General features: G+C 39.1%; 1 protein-coding gene across 1 annotated transcript; it reads right to left on the bottom strand.

Annotated features, from left to right (window-relative positions):
* Positions 1 to 742: 742 nt before the first annotated feature.
* On the bottom strand, positions 743 to 16315 carry LOC117291578 (von Willebrand factor A domain-containing protein 7-like). Its single transcript, XM_033773390.1, has 19 exons — positions 16001 to 16315; positions 14962 to 15084; positions 14221 to 14421; positions 12897 to 12975; positions 12252 to 12346; positions 11433 to 11615; positions 10156 to 10368; positions 8873 to 9002; positions 8034 to 8185; positions 7693 to 7820; positions 7155 to 7287; positions 6807 to 7055; positions 6234 to 6406; positions 5880 to 6000; positions 5239 to 5482; positions 4436 to 4532; positions 4007 to 4227; positions 3294 to 3420; positions 743 to 2721 (listed from the first exon to the last, which is right to left on the bottom strand). The coding sequence occupies exons 1-19, from the start codon at positions 16248 to 16250 to the stop codon at positions 2548 to 2550; spliced, it is 3093 nt and encodes a 1030-aa protein (XP_033629281.1). The 5' UTR covers positions 16251 to 16315; the 3' UTR covers positions 743 to 2547.
* Between the last annotated feature and the right edge of the window lie 7200 nt (positions 16316 to 23515).

Genomic DNA, 23515 nt, shown 5'->3' with positions numbered 1-23515 from the left:
CTCGTTTTTTTAGGATAGCACATTTTGATTGCCTGATGATGTCAGGAAAAATGAAAGTTATGATGGGCTTGCTGGTAAGGGGGCGGGGGGAATATAAATTATTACGTCCTTCATTCTGTGCCAGTATTACCGTCTATGCAGTAAATCCAAGACATGTTAGCATTATTCAACAGAGGGTGGTGTGTTCTGGAGCCGTCAGTCCATATTATTTCAAGATGATTTATGCTCACTAATTTCTTTTTCTTTTTTTTTCGTTTGTCGAGTAATGATTATTTTATTATGACAAATTTACTTAAACTCAGGAATTAAAAACTCATTTCAAAGTCGGTTGGTTGCGAATAAGACTATTTCCCTCGATATACCCAGAACTTCTACAAGTTCTCTAAACCTGGCATGAGGCTTTAAAGGTCAAAGTCAATTTCAATTACCTATAAAGAACACTTGATTCCTTCTTTATAGAAACTGTGGAATGGAAGAGTAATATGGATGATGATTATGGAGCGCATGCAGTTTGTCAATTAGTTGTGAAACGTTTTTTGAAATGTTTTTACACAAAAATACTTTACTGGTATGTAATCCATGAAAAGGATTTAGCAACACTTTCTATATTTTACATCTAATTTCTTTAAACCGTGATGATGACATGTCAATGATTGGATCAATTTCTTATTTAAACAGCTTTGTTTAAGGACGAAATAAAAGTGAAGACAACACGCAAATGAAGACGAGTATACCGTACAAATTTAAAACCGTCACTTGTTCAGCTTTTTGTTTCCCTTTGTCATCAAGAATATTTACATACCTTCGAGTATAAAATGTAAGCATAGGTATCAATAGAACTTTATCATGGTGCAGCCAACTTCATTTCCCCCCATTGATAACAATGTAACCAAACCGAGGCTGGAAGAACAAAATAGTCTGGTTCCTATATGCATAATGATTATTAGGATTCATTATTGTTATTCGATACAAGAATTACGACAAAGATACTTACCGAGTAAGTTTGTATTGTCAGTAACTTTAAAAGTGATTACCAAACATTTTATTCCCTTTAGTTAAACACCAAATCATCTTCACCTTTTATAATAATCTTAGAATGTAAGCAAAACTTGTCAGTAAACCAAACAATTAATTATGTTTATTTCAGCTCAAATTAAAGAACCCCATAATTCGGGTACGGAGTTTGGGGGGCTGACGGGTGAAACATAATAATTAGACAAAATAACACACACAAATTAATTACCATCAGAATTTTACAGTTTAAACAAAAGCTAAATACAACAAAAAGGGTTCTTACCAACTAACTGCGCATATTGTATACATTCAAGAATTAGTTCTAAAAGACCAAGACCTAGGATTTAGAAAAGAGAAACAAAGTAAAAAAGTTAATTAATAAACGATGTTTTCTAATAGTTAATTCAATAACCGACTATAAACTTTAGATTCTCTTGGTAAAATTCGACAAATATGAGCATCCAATTTAATTTCCACGCTTTCGAATTAAAGTTGTTTTGCCTCTCCAGTTGTTACTGCGTTTCAAATGCAGAACTCGGCTATTGACTTTCGTTTTTAATCGAGTAAAATTCCTTTAGCACTCTGTTCAATTTAGCGTATCGTCATTCTTTCTCGTGACACACACGTCTCAAGAAGCGTCTGCGAATTTGGATGCTGCTTTGATAATTGTTAAATTATGTGATTGTTTTGTTAAATCAAATGACGCAACATTACATTTGAATAATCATACAACGAAATTGAATGACCCTTTTCAGTACCATTCTTTCGTGCGAATTAGAATAGCTTGGTGGTTAAATTTGCTGCTCATTTGCCGAAACTGACCGAGAATACCTATATTATACCATAAGATTGTCAACAGATTGTCTTTGCGAATTCTGAGTAAAAGTTAATTTCAATCCCCTTAACAATGACTACCATAAAAATTAAGAAAATGGTTAACCTTAATAGCTGGAACTGAAGGGAAAATAATGTCAATAGGCCTGCTTTAAACATCGCACCTTTGCCGGTGTACCAATGAACTTTATCCGCCGGAGATCCGGCCCCCCATGGGGAATTACCATGGGCTGGCCTCAAGCCGGTGGATAGAAGAAGAGCATTTAAAAGAGGGCGCTATCGGAAAGAGTTTGTACTCAATTTGCCACATGGGAGGGGGAGGGTGGAGGGGGGGCAGATCTCCGGGGGATAGAATCTCCATCCACACTGTGTCGAACTTTGATGATTTTCGCGCGGCAAAGACCAGTGTTCTCACTTGGTGTATCCCAACCAAAAATGCATAAAGAAAAGAACTGTGAACAGATTGGATTTCAGATGCTTAAACAAGGCTTTTAACTAATCTTCCCGAAAGACTAAGACAGAAATTAAAACTTATTATTCGAACGCAATATTCTACTCGTTGAAGGTTTTCCCCTATATTTCGAATGAAAGTTAATTTCACCATAAAATATGTTAAAACTACAGGATTACGACCACTCGACGATTTTGCCATAACCCACGGGCGGTGTATCGTATGTAAGAGCAGTATGAACTAATCCATTACAATGGATCTTCTTTCCTCTGTTGAGAGACCGCTTCCTTCTTCTTATCTCTCCGTGTCTTGTGGAGTTTGACAACAACAGCAATGATGACAAGAATCAAAATCAACAGCACACAGCCAGCTATTATCCCAACAATACCACCAACACCAAGACCAGGCACAACGTCCTCAATCTGAATGATAAATACATGGATAAACAAGTTTAGTTCATCGCTAAGTTCCATGAATATCGGTTGTTGAATCCTTCAAGCAAAACATTAGCTACCTCTGCACCTTCTTTAGAAGTGGAGTTATGTTTAAAGGCACTGGACACTAATGGTAATTACTCAGAATAATTGTTAACATAAAAACTGACTTGGTAACGAGCAATGGAGAGCTGTTGATAGTATAACACCTTGTGAGAAACGGCTCCCTCTGAAGTAATGAAGTTTTTGAGAAGGAGTCAATGTCTCACTCAAATAATAAACAACTTCAGCTGAAGCCTTTTATTATGCATCTGAAAGCACCCACATTTTGTGCACAAAGGTGTTTTTTGTCATTATTCTCTTGCAACTTCCAAATTTTCACAGGTTTGCTATTTTATGCATATATGTTATGTTGGAATACATTAAGTGAGAATACGTCTTTGACAATAACCAATTAATGTACCCAGTACCTTCAACATTATAAGTTATTTTTCTTGTGACTGCGAGTTTTATTCATCTACGAGGACCAGGAAGCTCTTCAAAATTGACTTCCAACTTACCGGGCCGTTACAGATTGGTTCCTTGATTGTTCCCGCCACTGGAGTATAGAAATCTTTACCGCATGACGCAGTGTTTCCATTCCCATCTTTCACTGTGATGTTCAGTTTGGGACAACAACATCGTGCTCTACATGGCGAGACAATAGTTTTAAAATTAACAAAAGGTGGAGTGATTGTAATCAATAGGAGACTTTTGGGACGCTAGGTGGCAGGCCATAACCAGGTAAATCTGTTGTTCACGGTAATGTGCCCATGCTCAGGACTACGTAACCGATAGACTAGTGTTCAGAAGTCTCCCATCCTGACATCTCTATCCCTGCCACTTTGACAGCTGCCAATGCTTATCTAGATAGCTATAGTCATGTACCAGGGGTAAGCAATCTGAAAGCAACGCCTGTCTTCCAGATGGCCTAGAGCCAGGGGATGAACCCAGGAATATTTGCACAGGTGGGGTCAAGTGTGTCAAAAACTAACATTTCTTACACGACAGACAAAAGCTCGTTTGTGTACGAGTCAATGGGGAATTCCGTTGAGACAGCGGACCAGTCTATGTTGTAAACAAATCCAGCAAGTAAACGACCTTGCCATGGCCACTCAAAAGAAACGTTATGTTTCTCAGGCTATTCTCTTGGAAGTCAGGGGAAAGGATTTTACCTTAATTCATTCGCAGAGAAATACAAACAAATTAAATGAATACTTTGAACGCCTTATACCTATAGATTGATGTGACGTTACGGGCAGATCTCTCCTCATATTCCAAGGACTGACTGAGGCCAACTTGTGGATCAGGAAGTACCTCTATCAAAGACGTCTCATCCGTTGCTTGGATTCGAACCCACCAATCATGGAGGTGACAGTCGTTGGTCATCTGGTCTGCTGTGCAACCCCCTCCAGTGGCCAACACGGTGCAGGTTGGAGGAGTCAAGTCATTTACCTGATTGTGAGTAAAATGTTCAATTTCTGTTGATGTATACTTTGTAGGAAATATCACTCCCCAAAACAAACTCGTATTTATGCCTTATACCTAGTGGAATTACATTTCCAAAATAAAAAACTTCGGCACACAACTTCTTCAAATTATTAAATAAGTCGTTATTTAATATTGATATTGCAATTTTAACACGTATTATTTAAAAACTTACTTCGGGAATAATTATGGGAGTTTCAACTACCGTCACATCAGCAGAGAGAATATTTACAGCCGGTGATAAAGAACCTGAAACGCTTAAAGTCACTTTCCTGGTGAGTGAAACCAAAGTAATAAAAGGAAAAGCTTACAAAATAATTTTCGTTTTATGCAATTTCATTTTCATTGACATTTTACTCTGATTTCAATCTCCACACAAAATACAACATAACAAAAAATAATAGTAATTAATTATAGCAACTAAATAAAAGTATAAGGAATAAAGTATAAGCAAATAAAGAATGCAGACAATAACAGGTAATTTCAGTACACTAATCTATATAAAATTTACACTAAAAAACTGTTACACTCAGGAACAAATAAAGGCACTGGACACTATTGGTAATTACTCAAAATAATTATTAGCATAAAAAACTTACTTGGTAACAAGCAATGAAGAGCTGTTATAAAACATTGTGAGAAACGGCTCCCTCTGAAGTAAGTAGTTTTCGAGAAAGAAGTAATTTCCCACTAAAATAATAAAAGACTTCTGGCCAGAAGCCTTTTATTACTATCTGAAAGCACACTAACTTGTACAACAAGCATGTTTTTTCTTTCTTGAGAGCCACAACTTCGTGTGACGGGTGTTTTTTCTTCCACTATTATCTCGCAACTTCGGTGACCAATGAGTTCAAATGTTCACAGGTCTGCTATTTTATGCATTATGTTGAGATACACCAAGTGAGAAGACTGGTCTTTGACAATTACCAAAGGTGTCCAGTGTCTTTAAGAAACAACAAAATAAACAGATCTACCTACACAGTAACACCAATCGTTGCATTGTCATCAGCACGAACCATCAGCACGCCCTCTTGTGTCTGTCCAGATGCCAACTCCATGGTCAATGGTTCAACAGTAGCGTTCAATACTCGTTCTATTGGTACATTGAGTTCCACTGCTCCTCTATTGGTCCCTATGGAAACACTGATGTCCATGGTGTCTGCTGGTCCTTTGTTTGTAACTCTAAATGTCAACCTACCTTCGCTTCCTTGATAAACCTCATCTGTACGAAATAGTGGAATGGATTTTTAATAGCCTACAGGAATTGTGTTTACGTCAGTTTTTGTTCTTGTCAAAGAAATTAGTGTAAACGAAAAGCAGCCATTCAGATACGGTATACTTCCCCATTGCAACTTTGTTTCTGTGCATCAAAATTGACACTGTTGTGGTGCTTTTCAATGGGGATTTGTTGTCTTTCTTAACTAATTCGGAAAGGGAATCCTTAAAAAAAACTATCAGGTAAATTTTTGAGGATGACAATTCAAAAGGCCTACTACAGAGGAAAGAAATTCACCCCTTTCAAGCTCAACAATAACAACCCTTTTTTCAACGAGTCATCATTTGGTAAGAGCACAGAATACCTACTCAGACCTTTAAAAAAATGTTTGTTTAATACTCACCTACTGTATTATTTCCAATGACTTGTTCCAACTTGAAGTCAATAACTTGTACCTCTGTTGGGTCTGTCCGAAGGAATGAAGCGTCTTCATTGTCTACGCCAACAAGACTAACGAAAAATGCCTAAAATAAAAAAGAATCTAGTATGAAAACAGGTACCTTTGTAATGTTGAGGAAAAAGAACAACGGTGATTTTGTATGTTTCATGCTTTTTTTCCAGTTTTCCCGGGAATGCGGTTTTTTAATTATTTCTTTTAATAAATATTTCAGTGGGGCACGTTATTTGTATGCCTCAAAAATCGCTTCGAAGGCTGAGAGATCCTTGAACAAGAGCTAGAGTTGTGAAATAAGAATACCTTGTTTGGAAGTGTCACATTAGCTACATACATTCCTTGAATCCTTCCTGCAAGTGGTTCAACGACCCCAGTAAAGAGTGTCTCACGACCGGTGGCATCATGGAATCTAACTTCACCGATTGATCTGATCAGGTCTTGGGATGAGATCCGGATTTGAAGTGAGAGCTGAGCTCCTTGAGACAAAATCAACGAGAAACAAGAAATTGATATTATTTGATGGAACGTGTTTCTGAAGTTAACATTCGGGTTGGCATTTTGCTAGCGAGACACAAGTGGCTTTTACTGAAACGCTTGTCAGAATTCTTCAAGTTCTTCTGTTCAGAAACCACTAAAATTCATACAGTCATTGGAATCATGTCGATCTTTTTTCTCAAGCGAATCCAATGAGCAACCAATAATGAAATACAAGTGACGATGTACCTTTTGCAACTGTCATCTTAGTCCCAAGAATACATGTTTCTCAGAGTTGCTTAAAGAACACCAATTGTCTCCAAAGTACATGTGTACTCTTGCTCTTGACTGCGCAAGAGGAAATCGTATTAGCGTGAGTTGGAACTGGTAAACGGTACCTACCAGCGACTGGTAACCCCTCCAATGGATACGCAGTTCCTGATTGGTCAACTTCCAAAAGGTCAAAGGTGAAACCAAGGAGGCTTCTTGCAGAGACGGTGACTTTGTACTCGGAGTCAGGGTTCACATTTTGTAGCTTGAGGTTCCAGTTTCCTTTTGATCGCTGCAAGGAGGTGTTGAAACTAAAGACTATCTGCTGGGCCGAGCTGGTGAATATTTCTGCATTTAGGTCACTCGGGGATCCTTCGATTCCTAAAGTACAATAAACAAAGGAAAAATATGTTTTGAGTAAAAATTTAATGGCATTAAAAACTTCCGTATGGACCCATTAACTGGATTGGTATAACTTACCCTGTGAGTTTATAATGTTCACTACTGCGTCGTCCAGTGGACCGAAAATAGAGACTAGAAATTCAGGTATTGTAGTATCAACTGGTATCTCCACAGGGGTGGTGCTGTTTAGACTTAGCTTCAGTATTGTGACCTACATAAACACCAACAAAGGTCAATAACATTATACGTTTGTTGATTTCATTTTTTTTTCTTTACATAATATACTTTTAAAAAGCTAAGGCCATCTACACTACTCGTTATAAAATTAAAAATATATATATTTTTACATAAATGGACATGTATTTGTTTGTACAATTGTTAATGCATCTGAGGAAGGTCCGGTTTGAATCGAAAGCTAAGACCATCTCCACTACTCATTATATATCTATTTTTATATCTATAATTATGTTAGATTCTAACACCTTGACAGAAAAACCAACCTGCAGTTTTTAAGTTTTCACCGATGTGTTGCCAATGATCGGACAATAAGTTAACGTCAAATAGCAACACGCCAACATTCATCTTTACATGATTTTGTGTATTGTAGCCGACTTACCTGTGATGCTCGAATATTACCCTGAATTACTCGTGTTAAATCTCGTATACCATCATTGTCTGTAAAGTAGATGTTTCCACCAGACTGTCTAGCGATTGTGAAATAAGATAAGTACGGGGTACTGCTTGCTGAAAATATCAGAAAAATAAATAATTGAAAGTGAAAATCTTCTTGAACGCGAACTGTCCGTAGGATTCATACTCTTCATAGTTGGAGTATATAAACACGTGAGGTTTGCGGCACACCATGTGTAAATCTCTTTTTAATAGTGTCGGTTCTGAGAAGAATCGGTGAGAACTATTACATCATGGTTGGATAATGGTAACTCAATTGTACATTACCTCTTTTACGACGTCTTGATGTACAACCCTCTGTCAGTACGAAATCCACTCTAATGAGACCTTTCTCCGCTATTAAAGCTTCAACGTTGGGAAGTTTGTCTTTATCCTTGTCATCAGCATCAGTGAAGAGGTACACGATACTCCCTTCCACACTTAAAAAACAAGACAATTGCTAAATAATAAATTAAATTAAATGTCACAGCCGTGTAAGGTTTAAACCAAAATTAATATACTTTATCCCCGAAGCAAATTTAACATCTCTTGTATCAGTTGCGGTACCCGCTGCCAAAACATAGGATTCACACTGCCTCTAGCTACCGAGCAACCTCGGTAGTCTAGTTGGTATGACAATGTATGAATTGCAAAGGCCGCGGGTTTGAATCCCACCCGAGTAATATGCCTGTGAATTATTTCAACAGAGCTCGTGAAAGTACTGAAGATCCAATGCAAACACACAATGGTCTGAGGGTAAAGCCAAACTTAAGTGCTAATTGGCACAACTGCGTATGCAACAAGCAACATACGATTCATTTGTGAGACTTTGTAACGCTATAGCAAGTCTGCTGCCACCTATAGGTGGCAGCAGACTTGCCAGGTAGATGTCAATAATTGTTTACGTAGTTTTGAACGTGCAGCACATTACAGGGAATAACTATTAGATTTACCTGGTAAGTCTGCTGCCACATTGCCACCCATTCCAACAGCGCGTAGAACAAAGGTCACGTTTTGAGTATTTAAGAATGAAAATCTTCCCCATGTTGCTCAAAGGATGCATTTGCAACCCCTCGATGGTGTTGATCCTAACTCATACGTTTACAGTAACCAATTACCTAATTTACCTGTTTTGAATCCCAAGTTCAAGTCCGCTGTTAGCCAATTCTGGGCAATCACCGCCGCCAGCTGCAGTTAGACCACTGATGTACTGGATGCATTCCTCCGGATCGGTAGTCACAAATGCCGGACCAAATGCTATAACACATTAAAACCATAGTCAATCAATCAATCAATCAATCAATCAATCAATCAATCAATCAATCAGTCAATCAATCAATCAATCAATCAATCAACCAATCAACCGATCAGAAGAAATTTATACAGCACCAAAATCAATAAAACAATTTCAATTGCGTTTAAAACAGTTACATGATAGTTATTACAATACATTTGATGAAAAAGATAACAGATAACATTGAGCAGTTTATTGCAAACGTGAAAATTGTGAGCATCCGTGATGTGATTTGGAAGAGTGTTCATTCTTTTGAAAACTGTTAAAGGAACAGGTTGCCTTGGATCGGTCGAGTTGGTCTTCGAAAAGCGTTCTGTAACAGTTTGTTATAAAATGCATATGGGTAGAAAGATGTTGTAAAAGTAGAATACAATGATTTACACAAAATATGCCTCGAAAATTGCGTGGTTTTATTTTTACCTCGTCGACTAACACGGACTAACAAATTTTTGACACCCATAAATGGCCGACCGTGTTTGTTCACGACGTAAAAGGAAAACCGTGCAATTTTGAGTGATACTTGTGTGGATCAGTATGTTCTACTTTTAAAACATCTTTCTAGCCATATGCATTTGATAACAAACGGTTTCAAACGCTTTTTATAGACCAACTCGACCAATCCAAGGCAACCTGCTCCTTTAAAACAAAAATCTTTTTCGAAACTAGAAATTTGAATAATAAAATCTAACACAGCTCTCTATACATGCAAATAGCTCCCAGCGATCCCAAATGCAGTTGATTTGGAAGAGTGTTTCATTCTGTTGGAAAATGTTGAAACAAAAAACTTTCAAAACTACAAAATTTGAATAATAAGATCTAACTCTACATGCAGATATCTCCCATTGATCAATATTACAGTTGATTTTGACTGGTAAACTTACCTGGATCATTGAACGGTTCATTTTGACTGGTAAACTTACCTGGATCATTGAACGGTTCATTTTGACTGGTAAACTTACCTGGATCATTGAACGGTTCATTTTGACTGGTAAACTTACCTGGATCATTGAACGGTTCATTTTGACTGGTAAACTTACCTGGATCATTGAACGGTTTATTTTGACTGGTAAACTTACCTGGATCATTGAACGGTTCATTTTGACATGGTAAACTTACCTGGATCATTGAACGGGACGATGACATACTTAGAGGCCGCAAAACATGTTCCTCTATTGGTATTAACAATATCAATTGTTTCTTCTCTCACAGCTTCTATTTCGTCACTCATACTACCAGTCGTGTCAATAACAAACGTCAATGAAGTCCCAACATCCAGATTAAGAAGCTTACGAAATTTCTGCTCCCCGATTAAGTTATACAGACCGGTATCTGAGTAAGATAAGTCGACCAAATCAATCACACATTATAAATAAAGAAAATATATACGATTTTGAAGTGAGATGGTTTGACCTTATGGAACCTATTCATAACTTGTGCACAGAATTAAAAAGTAGCACGAATATAACATAGTTTTCAAAACATAGTTTTCAAAGCATAGTTCTCAAAACATAGTTAATAGTTCTCTCAAGTTCTCAAAACAAGATAATCTACCCACAGCAATTAGATACACAATGGTGTTGACGCAAACGATTAGTATAAGCATTGACACTTAACTTAGTTTAACTCAAATGCATTTATAAAGCGCTTTAGCACTGTTTCAAAGTGCTGTACAGAAAAGAAAAACATTAAAATGCAGGATAAAAAACATGAGCAAAAAAAGCAACTCAACATGCATTGCCTCAAACCTCTTACAACAAAAACGTATGCATGGGCCCAATAACGGGAACCATGTTGTAATGTTCAATATAACCTTGGTAACAGAAACACTAAAATTGAGTGAATTTAATAAACAAATAAACTAGTGAAACTGTAGAAATGTTGTTGAATAAATATATATGGTTTCTTCTTGTGGAATAGGAATGCAAAAAGGTATGTGGCGTGTCATAGCAGAGCGGTTTGAGCATCAAATTCAAACTCTGGCGTTTCTGATCAGCAGAGTGTGGATTTGAGTCCCAGTCGTGATACCTGTGTCTTCAAGCACGACACTTTGTTAAAACAACATGCTTCGTCCTTCGGATAGGACGTAAAGCCGTTGGTCCCGTGTGTTGTGTAACACACGCAAAAGACCCCAGTGCACTTATCGTAAAGAGAAGGTGCTCGCCTCGGTCCTGGTCTGATCGGCAGCGAACGTATTGCGCCACAGCACCTTAAAACCAATGGTGCTAAAAGAGTAGGTCTCATAACTCAAACGTAGTCCCACATGCCATGATGGAAATACTGTATCTGAAAGCACTTTGAGCGTCACCGAGTGACGGATGTGCACGCTTTATAAGAAGCCACTATTTTGTATTATTTTTTTTATCATTATTTTATATAGGATTATGGACACAAACCAGGATCATTAAAGAAGTCCACTGTAGCTCGAATTGCTATCCGCGCAGCTCGTTGATGGTAGAAATTATGAGGCGACAATCTTCGCTCTGATGATTCTTTATTGATTCCACCCTTTGCTGTATCAAATCTAGACCTGTCGTAGATTCCACCATGGGAACATTGTGGTGGGGTCGTCTGTGTAACTGTGGAAAACAATGATGGAACAATAGTGCTGAGACACAGGTAAAGCCATGCAGTTAAATGCAGTGAATACTTTGTGTATTGTCAAAGAAAGATCAGTCCTCGTGTATCCCAATACATGCATTAACTAACAAACCTAACAAACCTGTGACAATTTGGGCTGAAATAGTCAAAGAAAGAAAGATAAAGGCTTCATGCCCGATAAATTCTTTTAAACAATTAATTTTACTCGAACTGCTTGATTTCAAAGGTGCCATTTCTAAACAATAGGTTTTGAAAGCAACTGCTCTCCGGTGCTACTGTGTGTAGTAGGAATACCAACAACCTGCCTCAAACAACGACAAAGTCGACTTCCTTATTTTGCAAGGTGGAGAACCCTTTTAGAAATAAGACCTTAATTGGTTTTATTTAAGAAGTGTTCTGTGTGCAGCGTCATTTATAAATGCGGGGTCTCGAATAGACTTGATTTCAATGACTGTCTGCCCCAGCCGGATATTATTTTAACGCTCAGAATAATCCACAAGAGGGCGCTACTTCAGGCCAAAAACAGAGCTGTTTTACCAAATTGGTGGTCATTCACTAACAAATAAACAACAGCATAAACCTATATTCATGGCAATAAATTGTAAAAAGCCTACCTCTTGGCTTGGTTATGTCTTGTCCAGACCTGAACCCGCCCACCAAACATAACAATGTCTCGTGAAGGTTGCTTGAACAATTCAGTGGCATTACGCTGTGGTCAGAAAGACGTACACTCGATTAACATGTCGTAATAAACAACAAGTGACATAATATAGTAATAATAAAATAAAGACACTTGTAGTGCTCACACAACAAACTTAGTCCTTGAAAACCTATGACAATAAGGCAAGTTGTGAGAAAAGATTTGAATTTTATGGTACAAGACAAGATCTAAGATTAAGTGATATAGACTTTGTTGCAATGAGAAGAAGCATAGAACTTGGTCGAAGATTCCTTGATGGAGTGTAAACTTGAAGGAGTTCTGAGATATAGTGGGGAGCCTTGCCATTAAGAGCTTTGTGGACAATGAGCATCAGCTTGAAGATGATTCGGTGGTAGTTGTTTCAGGATGGGGTGATAGAACAAGATTTTCTAGACAGTGTCAAACGATGCGGGCGGTGAAGAAGGAACATCTGGTTGTTAGGAAGACTGCAGAGAATAGTATTGCAGTTATCACAAGACAATAAGTTACAAATGACATTTTCAGTCTAAACTCAGTGTAATCAAAATCTGTCCGCAGCAAAAACTGAATTTTTACTTACGAGTTTGCCAACCCTTCACAGTCTCGGCACGTAGCCACGCTTGACGGACATTCATGGTATTCTAATGTTTCAGTGATCCCTTAAAAAAAGAAAAATATACATGTTGTAATATTGAATGCAATGACTTAAAGTGTATATCAAATATACCCAGTTTCAGATGGAATACTTTATAACGTAATTGAATACTTTTTTTTATAAACCTATATTAGGCACACACCCTCGTGGTATGTAATTCAGAGACGTGTGATGTGCTGGCTTCCTATAATGGAAAAGTATGTTCCCTGCATGCCCTAAGAATCTGTGCCACATAATTGGAAATCACCATGGGCTGAAGGGGGTTGATTAAAAAAGGGCGCTATTAGCAGATATTTGTACACATTTTATTCCCCCATGTTAAATTTTTCGTTTTCAATTGGATAGACCCCTCCCCCCCCCCCCCATACAAACACACCCACGCACACGCACATGTATTGCAGTCCCTCTCTGGACTCTCCTTGAATCCTATTCCTTGCTACTGTCAATTAAATAGTTGTAATAGTTGTAATTACGTTGTGGACGTGTGCGTGTTTAGTCGACATAATAGCGAGGTTTAGCTAGCTGCACGTTACGCGAGCAACGTGAACGAGAACGTCCAAAACTGATGTTGTTTCCAGGTGACGTCGCCATTTTGGGCTGTATTCATGATCACGTATGACGTCTGCGCGCACGTACGAACCTGACGTGAAAAATAGTAGCTTCACGTACGTATGCTAAAAACGTGAGATTTTAACGAAACAATTTCTGACGTTCACGTTCACGCGGAACGTGCAGCTGTGAACTTCTTTTGTTCTCCGGTCCACACTTGGTCTGTAGCGTTAAAACACACACCACACACCCGAGGTTATTTCAAAGGGTGTCATTAAAGGCAGTGGACACTATTGGTTGTTACTCAAAATAGTTATTAGCAAAAAACCTTTATTGGTGACGAGTAATGGGGAGAGGTTGATGGTACAAAACATTGTGAGAAATGGCTCCCTCTGAAGTGCCATAGTTTTCGAGAAAGAAGTTATTTTCCCCGAATTTGATTTCGAGACCGCAGATTTAGAACTTGAGGTCTCGAAATCAACCATCTAAACGCACACAACTTCGTGTGACAAGGGTGTGTTTTTCTTTAATTATTATCTCGCAAGTTGAATGACCGATTGAGCACGAATTTTCACAGGTTTGTTGATTTAATTTGAGATACACCAACTGTGAAGGGTCTTTGACAATTACCAACAGTGTCCACTGCCAGTGAGTTTCAAACTATTGAACATTGAATTCAAAAGGTTCTCAGAGTTTGTACCCAAGTTGTAGGAGGGCCTTATGACATCCGGGTCTATCTGCCCGTTCAGCTCAATCCAGTTGGTATTCGAGTAGAAACTATGCGCTAAATGAAGGAACCGACCGCAATCGATACGAGCTACGTCATAGTCTGGTGCGTTCTCATCTCCAACTGTTAGCTGTTGTAGAATGCGGCTGCGGATGCTCTTCATTTTCTGATGGCCTGTAAATAAGTGACGTTAGTTTATAAATACAAGAGTCGGTTCGCAGGGCTTTGTTTGTCACAAACTGACTTGAAAAGAAATTCATTCATATCGACCCACTTTTCCCCTAAGTACTTTTGTGGGTAAGGTAAGAATAGAAAATGTTTTAGGCCCATGGTGCTATAGATTGTGGTTGACTTTGCTTACGGTATTATACCAAATCTATACAGAGCTGACAAAGTAGTCACAGACAGTTTTTATATTTTTTTGAGTGCCATCAACGATGAAATTACTATTCTGTGTAAACTTTGGCTGTAATCCATTGAGTCAGAAGAAAATAGTGAAAACCGTCACAAATTACACCAACCTAGGTGAGGTGTTGTGTTTTTTAAGTTTATATTTCAAAGGGAAATATTTCTCAGGAAAGGTTTGCTCTAGTAAGAACCAGTCATAACCAGTGAGCGATCTAGACTAAACAAAACGAACAAAATGTGTTCAGCAATAACATACGTGACTTTTGGTTTCGTTTTTCAAAAGATAACAACTAATAACACACTTACCTGCATTTATCTGATTTCCGTTAAAATGCCATACTGCCTTTTGTGGAAAATTTTGGGAAATGCGAATATTGCTGTCTGTTATCGTCTTGATGGCGCCTACGAATTGTTTCCATGAAGCACATTCTAAATATAATTCAAAACACACACATTGTGTTTGTTACATTGTTAAGATATATTTTGTTCTGTCTTTATTAGTCCCATTGATTAACAGTTCTCCAGCCCTAGCTGCAGAATTCTCATCCTCTGACCTTTTGTTTGACCTTTTTGGTTGAGCCCCTGTCTCTATAAAGTAGCGATTCCAAACTACCTGTTCAACAGAAAAACAGACGCTCAAAATAACTCGAATAGACTTTAACCTTCTTGTTATTTCAACTAGTTATCCTTATTTTTAGAAGATTTGTCAAGCTCCCGATTCAGAGACTTCTTTACAACTTGTTTACAACAAAAATTCACAACTTTCTTCCACCATAGAGCTGCCACAATTGTCACAGTTGCGAATGTTTCTAGGAGCTATTCATTTCTAAATCCGTCAAAACGAAACAAATACAAGACCTGACTGCGCAGTAGGCCCTGAGGGGACACCATTAAGTGATTGGTGTACATGGATTTGTTACTACTTTTCCACAGCAGCGAAAGTTGCGAAATCCTATGTATATGAATCTATGTCACGGTGGCGTGCAGTAACACCAGAGTTGTTAATGTTACCCTTTAATGTATTATCTGATTATCTGTTTATTATATCTGATAAATAGCTTGGCAAGTTGCGATTACATTCCCTGGATTGTCCATAAAAGATTACATAATAATAAATAGTAATAATAATTAAACTTTTATTATCTTGTCCCCGAGCCAATGAAAACAAAGATTGTTTGATTGATTGAATTTATTCGGATAAAAATACAGTAAGAACATGCCTAAAATACGTAAACAAAATAGGAGAAAAACAATGAGATAAGATAAACCAAAATAGAACACAAGATAGAAATACTGCACAAAAGTAATCAAGATAGCCCCCAAAATCCAATAACTTAGACTTTACCGCCATAATGTTTCATGAACAGACTTGAAGGAGTCAGTGGGTCCAGATTCGTCAAGTCTCCTGGACTATACCGATCCGGATTGCTGTCTTCAAAGTATCTCGCTACTACATGGAGGATACCAGCTTCAGTAAGAGCAGTCAAAGTATAGTCCGTGTCTGGGAGCACTCGGGTCTGACTAGGAAAGAACGCCACACCCTGGGTGATTAGAGACACGGAGATCAAAACATGCAACAAACTTGTCGGTTCCATTTTGAGTAATAATAATGCGGTGACAATACCTGCTAGTCTTGTGTACTGTGTGACACCACCTGTCTAGAGGTCAAGATAGCATGAGAACTTTACTCCAGTATGAAAACGAATAACAAAATGAATTGGGCTCCTGATATTGCATTGAATCTATTTTTCATAATAGACCTTTACAACCCTTTCTCTCTGAATGTAGCGCTAACAGGTTCATACTGGCTGACATTTGGATTGAATTGAAAGATCAACAAAGCAGGTTTCTATAAACACGAGTTTCGTGTCGTCATTGTCCTTGGTTTCATGTGATTTCAAGTAGCATCATACTTCCTTCTGTTTGTTTTCAAAAACAAAGTTGAGTGTTTCTGTTTTGGATCGGAAAGTAAAGTTAACACCTACATGTTTTACAACACGAACTGTTTGATAGCTAGGCCTAAAGTGGTGCATTTTATAAAATTCATTTAAAATTTATCTCTGTCTACGAATCGAACAAATTATTAAATAGGTCTGCAAGACATCCAAATGTGTTCATATACCAAAATCATAACAGCAAACTTACACTTTGTTAAATATTTCTTTTTGTTTGAAACTAGTGAGTAAAACTAATAAACAAAATAAAAATGTTGAACTCGTGCTAAGGATTCTGGTCGTGCTAAGGATTCTGGTCGTGCTAAGGATTCTGGTCCAGAGGGGTCTAAATAGGCTTTTGTTTGGCAACGCTTCTGAAGAAGTTTTATTTTCAATATATACATAATTATTTCATTCGACACGGAGAGAAGCTTCATGAATGACACAACCTAAACAAAAAATTAGATTAACAGGAGGGAACCCCCCCCCCCCCCCGCCCCGAGCGCTCTTTGACAAGAGGGTGCCCCCCCCCCAGCGCTTGATGACAAAAGGGAGCCCCCCCCCCCCCTTAATATGGCGAAACCGTGTAAATTTTGTACTATGCGGACTTGATTGATGACCAAGTCACCAGCTTGTATAGCTCACAAACTGGTGTATAGCTTGTGAGCTATACACCAGATGAGTATTCAGTCTACTCCTGCTGCGTCCGTGTGTGCAGATGCTCGTTCTAAAACAGGTGATGTTGAAACGAGTCTGCTGCCCTCTATGTAGCCGGTATAAATTCTTATTGTAGGTGATGTTGTATGGGGGATGCGGTCTAACACCACCTTGTTTCCCTTTGCTGGTCTGCCAAAAGTGTACCTCAGGAGTTCAAGAATGCAAAAATAACAACATTGTACAAGCGAAAAGGAGATCAAGGAGACTGTAATAATTACAGATTTATCTCTCTCCTGAGTGTCACTGGGAAACTGCTAGCTCGGCTGATTCTTGCCCGTTTACAAGTTCTTGTGGAGGAGATCTACCCAGAAGCTCAATGTGGCTTCAGAGCTGGTCGATCAACAACAGACATGATATTCTCTGTGAGGCAACTGCAGGAAAAAGCTCGTGAACAGCAACAGCCACTGCACTTGGCTTTTGTGGATCTAACAAAGGCATTTGATCTTGTCGATCGCCAATCTCTATTTGTTGTCCTGTAGAAGGCAGGTTGCCCACCAACTCTACTGTCTTTGATAAGATCTTTTCATGAGGGAATGCAGGGTTGTGTCCAGTATGATGGCGACCTATCTGACACATTTTCGATCAACAGAGGAGTCAAACAGGGGTGCGTATTGGCTCCGACGCTGTTTGGTGTATACTTCTCCTTCATGTTTCAGAGGGCCTTCAACAATCTACCTGCCTCTACTGGAGTATCACTTCTTACAAGGGATGATGGTAGTTCTTCAGTGTATCTCGCTTCAAAGCAAAAACCAGAGTGCAACATATCGTCACTAGAGAACTACTTTATGCTGATGATGCAGCACTATGTGCAAACAGTACCGGACAACTTAAGGAGCTGCTTGATGGGTTATCAAGGTCCTGTGCAGACTTTGGATTAACCATCGGCCTGAAGAAGACTGTGACCCTGTCCTCTGAGCTATTTGACAACCACCAGTTCACCGTCAATGACACTACACTGGACCGAGTTAACAGGTTCGCACACCTCGGATCTGCAATTACCTCCAACTGTACTCTTGACCCGGAAATCTCTGTTCGGCTTGGAAAGGCTGCTTCTACATTTGGGCGCCTTTCTGCGTGTATGGAATAACCCACAACTTTCCATCTGCACCAAAGTCCGCATCTATGATGCCTGTGTGCTTAGTGTACTGCTTTACGGTGCTGAAACCTGGCCGACGTACAGAAGACAAGAAAACAGACTTCCATTCTGGGAGTCACCTGGAAGGACAAACTACCAAATGAGGAACTGTTCAAGATTACTAAGTCTCAGCCATTGTCATCAAGGCTCAAGTTCATCCGTCTCCGATGGGCTGGTCATGTGACCCGTATGGAATCGCATCGAATCCCCCGCCCCATACTTTATGGAGTCCTCGAAAATGGAGACCGACCCATCGGACGTCCAAAACTACGCTTCAAAGATGTCTTGAAGAGAGATTTGGTAGACTTCAACATCCCCACCAGGTCATGTCCTCAGTTGGCTAGCCTCCGCTCCAGCTGGAGGTCTATGCTGTATGATGGGATGAGACACGACCACCAACAAATTGACAACAAGATGAGGAGAGGAAAATGTCACTGATGGATGGATCTAGACTTGACATTGTCGTCCGCGACAGACGTCTGCCAACTGTATGGGGGTGCGGTCATAGCAGATTTAGGGCCGTAACTACGAAAGCCGTTTAACCCATTAATGCGTATAAATTAGTAGTCACTGTATAAACCTCGTGTCTAACTTCAAACAGGTACTACAAAGCTGGCTTTTAGTTAGCCGCGTTTAAAAGACCATTAGAGTTAAACATGTGTTTATAACAAACAATAGCAGTTCTTAAACATGGTACGGGGGTTGTTTAGTGAGTATTCTGAGCCACTTAGAAGCCAGATATGTAAACAGAAAGGTATAAAGGTGGACAGGATGGATGGGCTCCATATCTTCTTGATTGCACAAGAGGAGGATGACAAACAAGAAAATCGTCATGGTCGCCAACACCAGCGTCCACCAAGAGTTTTTAGGGTCAAGGTGAATCCCTTAGATAAGTATGAAGAAGAGCACCTTGTTAATGGCTTTTCCTGATGGTTTAAACAAACAAACAAACAAACAAACAAACAATCAAACAAACAACTTTGTAGTTTAATCAGGAATTAAATTGACGATCTTGGCCAGCTGGGTATTTTTTATTTTTTTATTTTGTATGTCGATTTTTATTTAATTTGTTTATTTTGGGTAACAAATGATTTTCGATTTGCAGTTATTTCGTTGACCCACCCATCCACAATTTCGAACAAAAATCTATTTTTGTAACACTGACTATTTGTAGTCCTTTGCATATCGGTTGTTACGGTCAGGAAACGAGATGGACATTTCTGAAGTGATAGCTTTTCAGGTGTCACCTTTTTTCTGGTTGGCTTTGGAGTCACATCGTTTGTCACCAATAATGGAAATGAAGTCCCTCATGGTCTCACCGAGAGCCATCCTTTCGTCAGCAGTGAAATTGTCACTGCGTTGCCTTTTATCAGCCATGGCTGTAGAGAATCGAAGTAACGACCTGCTGAAGATTTCTCTACACTGATGCCTATCATAATGTTCATGTTGTTGCGCAATCCTCTATCTGCCTTACAATGTATTTAACAATAGGGACCTCGGTCAATAAGTTTAGACTGTCCTATCCTCATGTAACTAGCTAGTTACACAATGATAACTAAGCAACTATTTAAGATATTTCGTAAGACTTTAATTCAGGTGTTTAGGAAGACGCTTGGTATAAGATTTATCCACGTCTATATACTACACTAATATAAAGATAAACGCCTTTCGTAGTTTCAGCCCTTAGTGTTTAACAATCGTAAAAAGTTGTGTGCACATTCATTTAAACTGATCCCATTTTTGGCAATTTTGCATCATGCTGCCTACATTTTTTTGGGGTATATATTTTTTAAGATCACCGGTTTACATAAGCCGGTTAACATCTAACAGATATGAAGCTTACATAAAGGGCTAAGGTTATATTCTACGCAGTAACATTCTTTCAGAATACTGCATGTTATGCCTCGGTCACCGGTGACTGATTTCACACTATAGGCTCGAGTTGAAAAGGCAATAGTGGTTGTACCATATCGTGTTGGGATAGCACATTTTGATTGACTATGATCAGGTTAGGGAAACATGAAAAGGTGGGAGGAGCAGGCTGGGAGGGGGTGGATGAGTGAGACCTGGCCGTTTTCCGCCAGAGTTACTGTTCATTTTTTCAATGCAGTGAATTAAGATTAAGGCTGAAATTTAAGTATTGCAAACAGTTTCAATAGAGGGCGATGTGTTCCGGAGCCGTCAGTCCCGACGTTATTCCAACCATTTTCTCAAGAAGTACCATCTTTTAGGAACTTTGGACAGTAAACGTCTTTTCCATGAAGCTCGTAATCGCTGCAAGAGAGTTTTGGACGATGCTAAGAAGCAGTATATGCGGACTCACTTGCATGTTCCATTTCAACACAGCGGCTTGGTTTGAGGGATTTTGGCGGATTGCGAATAGTGTTCTGAACCGCAATAAATCCTCCATTTCTCCTTTTCTTCATGGACCCGAAGTTCTTACTTCTCCGCTCGATAAGGCAAACCTCTTTGCTGACCATTTTGTTTCCAACTGTACTCTAAATGATGAGGGACATCCACTCCCTGCCTTTCCATCTTGACACCCTCTGAGGTTCCTAATCTTCTCATCACTCCCAAGAAGGTTGCTCGGACTATTCATACCTTGGATGCCTCCAAGGTGACTGGCGCTGATGGAATCCCTGTAATTGTTTTGAAAATGTACTCTCCAGAACTTTCTCCTGCTCTTGCCAAGCTTTTCAATCTGTGCTTGGCCTGCTCTGTGTTCCCGTCATCTTGGAAAGTGGCATCTGTCGCCCTATCTTCGAGGGTGCCGGTGCGCGTTCAGATTCTGCTAATTACCGTCCTATCAGTCTCCTTCCCGTAATAAGTAAGATCTTTGAATGATTTGTCAATCAACAGCTCCTTGGATCTTTTGAGGACAACGGCCTTCTAAAATGACTGCCAGTATGGATTTCGCCATTCCCGCTCGACCGGTGATCTTCTGTCTGTTATTACCGACCATTTTAATATGGCCTTAGACCGTAGGGGTGAGGCTCGTGTTGTAGTTTTAGACATCTCAAAGGCCTTCGACAACGTTTGGTATATGGCCTGCTCCACAAGCTCCATTCATAATTATGGTGTGTCAGAAAGAATGTTAGCTATAATATCTGCCTTCCTTTGCAACCGCAAGTTGAAGGTTGTGCTTGAGGGTCAATCTTCTCCTACTCGCTCTTTCAATTCAGGTGTTCCCCAGGGCTGGGTCCTTGGTTCTTCTTTATTTCTTGTGTACATAAACGATTTACCTGATGTAATCTTGTCTCAGCTAGCCATGTATGCTGATGATTCAACCCTCTACTGTGTTTCCTCCAACTCTTCTAGCACTTCTCGTGGTGGGGTGGTGCCTCACTCAATACAAATTTAGAGAATGCACTGAAGTGGGGAAACAACTGGCTGGTAACCTTCAATTCCAAGAAAACTAAACTACTGTCCCTTTCTCGCTCTAAAGATGTAAATCCTTCTGGAAAACGAAAAAACCCAGTCTAGGCTAGGGCTATGCCTGTACATCTGGTGTCACACTTCCTAGCATGCGAATCCTTATGGATAACGAAAGAGGACCAGTCTATGCTAGGGCTAGCCTGAACATCTGGTGTCACACTTCCTAGCATGCGAACCCTTATGGATAACGAAAGAGGACCAGTCTAGGCTAGAGCTAGCCTGAACATCTCAGTGTCACACTTCCTTATAAGGGAATGCTGTGCGCGTCGCGCGTATCGCGTGATGTGGCACACCTCTTTTCCCTCTTTCAATTTAATCACATAATCTCACTTTTGCTCATAATTCAATTTCATACGGCATAGCATATGGAACACGACGTTAGATCACTTGTTTCAGTCTTTGCCTTATATAGCGCCCTCTCATGGAAAATAGTCCAAAATAGACGGAACAATCTAATTGGTCCGAATCACAGAAGACTTACAAAATGTACTAAAAAAATTTTAACTGTTGCATTATACATTCAAAGCATGCAATCACTTTATTTTCATGTGAAATATCCCCGCATTTTTGCTTCTGAACATTCTGTTATATGCTAATTCAAAAGAGGACGCTGTCACCCACCGCCCTAACTAACTATAGTTAGGGGAACAAGGGGGCAAAATGTTTCTAGAGGAACTCTTCTGGCCAAGTTTTAATTTGTTTAGTCAAACAAACTCGGTTTTTGTGTTTTTTAGTTGTGTTAGTTATGTTGTGCAAATGTTGAAATACACCAAGGGAGAAGACTGGTCTTTGACACTTTATACCAAAGGTGTCCAGGGGTGGATTTCACAAAGAGTGAGGACTAGTCTTATCTCGAGTTAGGACCAGCTACTCGTCTTAACTTAGGACTATCCATGTAATTTGTATATCTCCTAGGACTAGTCCTAACTCTTTGTGAAGTCGAACCCCAGTGTCTTTAAAGCAAAACCAATGGAACATCACAACGCAGCTAGGTTGCGACAATTTGGCCACCATGCACATTCTGAGGGTAAAAACAATCTATTGCTAGAAGGTGGTGGTTTTGAGAAAGACCATTGCAAGTTGAGATCCAAGCCTTACGGGACGGCCCGACTCGAGGAGTTACAAAGAGGATCCCTTTTGCATGCTGTGAAAAAAAGAGGAAAAAATGTTATTAATTTAAATAATTATTAATTTAAATAATTTTAAATTAATTTAAAATAAATATTTACAATCATTTGACCGATGATGATGCAATGATCCCCTGTGAAAAAAAGAACACATTATAACATAATTTATATTTTTAGGCCTTCAGTAAAATGGAATGCAAACTAATTGCAATAACTCTTATTATGCAAATTAGTTTCATAACTCACCATGATATTCAATTAAAACAATATATTATACGAGTAAAATACAACACAGTTATTTCTGCTCTGCACTCTGAATTCATACGTCAATTAATAAGCTTTATGTTATTCGGAATGTAATTATGTTTTTTCAAACTTTAGCTGCCATGAGGTGTGAAAAACCTATCACTGTTACGTGAAATTATAGGCCTAGACCTATCTAAAGAGTACAGACAGTTTCCCACTTTAATAGTTTGGTTCTAATCCCACGGTCTACAATTCATGGAAACTGC

This window comes from Asterias rubens, chromosome 1 (genome assembly GCF_902459465.1).
Source record: "Asterias rubens chromosome 1, eAstRub1.3, whole genome shotgun sequence".
NCBI lineage: Eukaryota > Metazoa > Echinodermata > Asteroidea > Forcipulatida > Asteriidae > Asterias > Asterias rubens.
This window is presented reverse-complemented; position numbering and strand designations above follow the sequence as displayed.

Coding starts and splice junctions, on each gene's coding strand:
- LOC117291578 (XM_033773390.1), bottom strand. CDS start 16,250: ATGGAACCGACAAGTTTGTTGCATGTTTTGATCTCCGTGTCTCTAATC. Junction 8,186..8,872: donor GAACTTGGGATTCAAAACAG/GTAAATTAGGTA, acceptor TTGTTTTTTAAG/TGTGGAAGGGAGTATCGTGT. Junction 4,533..5,238: donor GCAACGATTGGTGTTACTGT/GTAGGTAGATCT, acceptor TTCACTCACCAG/GAAAGTGACTTTAAGCGTTT.